Source organism: Drosophila takahashii, chromosome 3R (assembly GCF_030179915.1).
Source record: "Drosophila takahashii strain IR98-3 E-12201 chromosome 3R, DtakHiC1v2, whole genome shotgun sequence".
Lineage (NCBI taxonomy): Eukaryota > Metazoa > Arthropoda > Insecta > Diptera > Drosophilidae > Drosophila > Drosophila takahashii.
Genome location: NC_091681.1, coordinates 26,989,570 through 26,991,146, shown reverse-complemented (window position 1 = coordinate 26,991,146; position 1,577 = coordinate 26,989,570). Strand labels below are relative to the sequence as shown.

General features: G+C 40.8%; 1 protein-coding gene across 1 annotated transcript; it reads left to right on the top strand.

Annotated features, from left to right (window-relative positions):
• Positions 1–272: 272 nt before the first annotated feature.
• Positions 273–1,328, top strand: SdhCL (Succinate dehydrogenase, subunit C-like). The gene is made up of 2 exons (XM_070217631.1): positions 273–407; positions 463–1,328. Exons 1-2 carry the CDS (start codon positions 397–399, stop codon positions 1,232–1,234), a joined length of 783 nt encoding a protein of 260 aa, XP_070073732.1. The 5' UTR covers positions 273–396; the 3' UTR covers positions 1,235–1,328.
• The last annotated feature ends 249 nt before the right edge of the window (positions 1,329–1,577 follow it).

Genomic DNA, 1,577 nt, shown 5'->3' with positions numbered 1-1,577 from the left:
CGCATAAATTTATGGCATATGCACAGGATGTTTATGTGGTCCTCGGGTCCTTGGCCAAATAATGCAATTACAGCGCCAATCGAATCTCCATCAGTCCACCGTATAAGGGAATTGAAAAAGAAAAATAAATAAATCTTTACATATTCTTATATGTTTGTAACCAAACAGAAAAGCAAATTACTTGTATCAAACAGAAGGAAAAAGTAGAGGATTTTATATAACATCAAAAACCAGTAGGATTTTTACAAAATTTGATATGGCATATAAATTTTATTTCAATTGTAAGAATTTCATGAAACAAATTGGCTTTTCTACACATTTTATAAAAACTGCTGACACTTTGCTGACAAAAACATTGCTTTTTTTAAAGACTCGCACTGTACATTTTTATTAAATATGTACGCTTGGTGAGTAAGCTTATGGTATTGTTTAATAGTTAATCTTATTATTATGTTTGTTCAGTCGCCCACTGGCTCGATACCTGAATGGTAGCAGTCTGATCTTGAGGCAGCTTCTCATCCGAAAACCTCTGACCTCGGCTCGCCTGCTGGCCAGCCAAGGATCGAAGGATGTCAAGGCGAGTGGACCCACGACAATTGGTCCCGGTGGTAATATCCTGGTTCCTCCCGTCACCCTGAAAGTAATACCCTTTCGCATGCCCCCCGATTTGCCCTACGACGACCGCAATATGTTGCTCGGGCGGGAGTTGTCGCCACACTTGACCATCTACAAGATCCAACTGACCTCGACCTTGTCGGCCTTTTTGCGTATTAGCGGCTTTGTCCTGGCCGTTTTCGTTTGGGTTCTGGGAATAGGAGGCCTCTGCCTGCAAGGCGATATGGATGGATTTGTGAAAAAGGTCGAGAAATGCGACTGTCACGGTCTTGTGACGATGACCAAGGTTATGGTGGTTATGCCATTTGCCTACCACCTGGTTGCCGGTACCCGACATTTGATCTGGTATTTAAACAAATTCCTCACGATTCCGGAGATCTATGCTACCGGCTATGTTTCTGTGGTCCTGTCGATTGCGCTGGCGGCCGGTTTGCTAGCCGTTGACGTCGGCGAGAAGGCCAAGGAGGAGGTGGATCTTAGCAAGCCATTGAAAAAGGGCCAAAAGGCACCACCGAAAAAGGACGAGAAGAAGAAAGAAACACCTAAGGACGCCAAAAAAGATCCCAAGAAGGATACAAAGGGCAAAAAGAAAGAAGACGAGGGCAAGCCAGCGAAATGATCACAAGGGAATTTCGTTGTAGTACAACATCACTCTGAAATCCAGGACACTTTTAACGGAAATCGCAATGCTTATTTAGTATGATTTTAAAATTTAAAGGTATTAAATCATTAAAATAATAATAAATTATTTAAAATATTAACTTATTTAAATATAGTTAAATTGGTTATTTTCTAAGCAACTTTCAGCCACAAGAAGTACGTTTTCATCAAAGGAAAACACAACTGTATAAAGAGTCAAGTCAAAAGCCATTTTTTCGCCACTTTCAAGTTCAACAACGCCACAAAATCATTCTGCACTCAAATTTCATTCTAAAGTAGGCAACAGCAATCAAGTGCAGTAT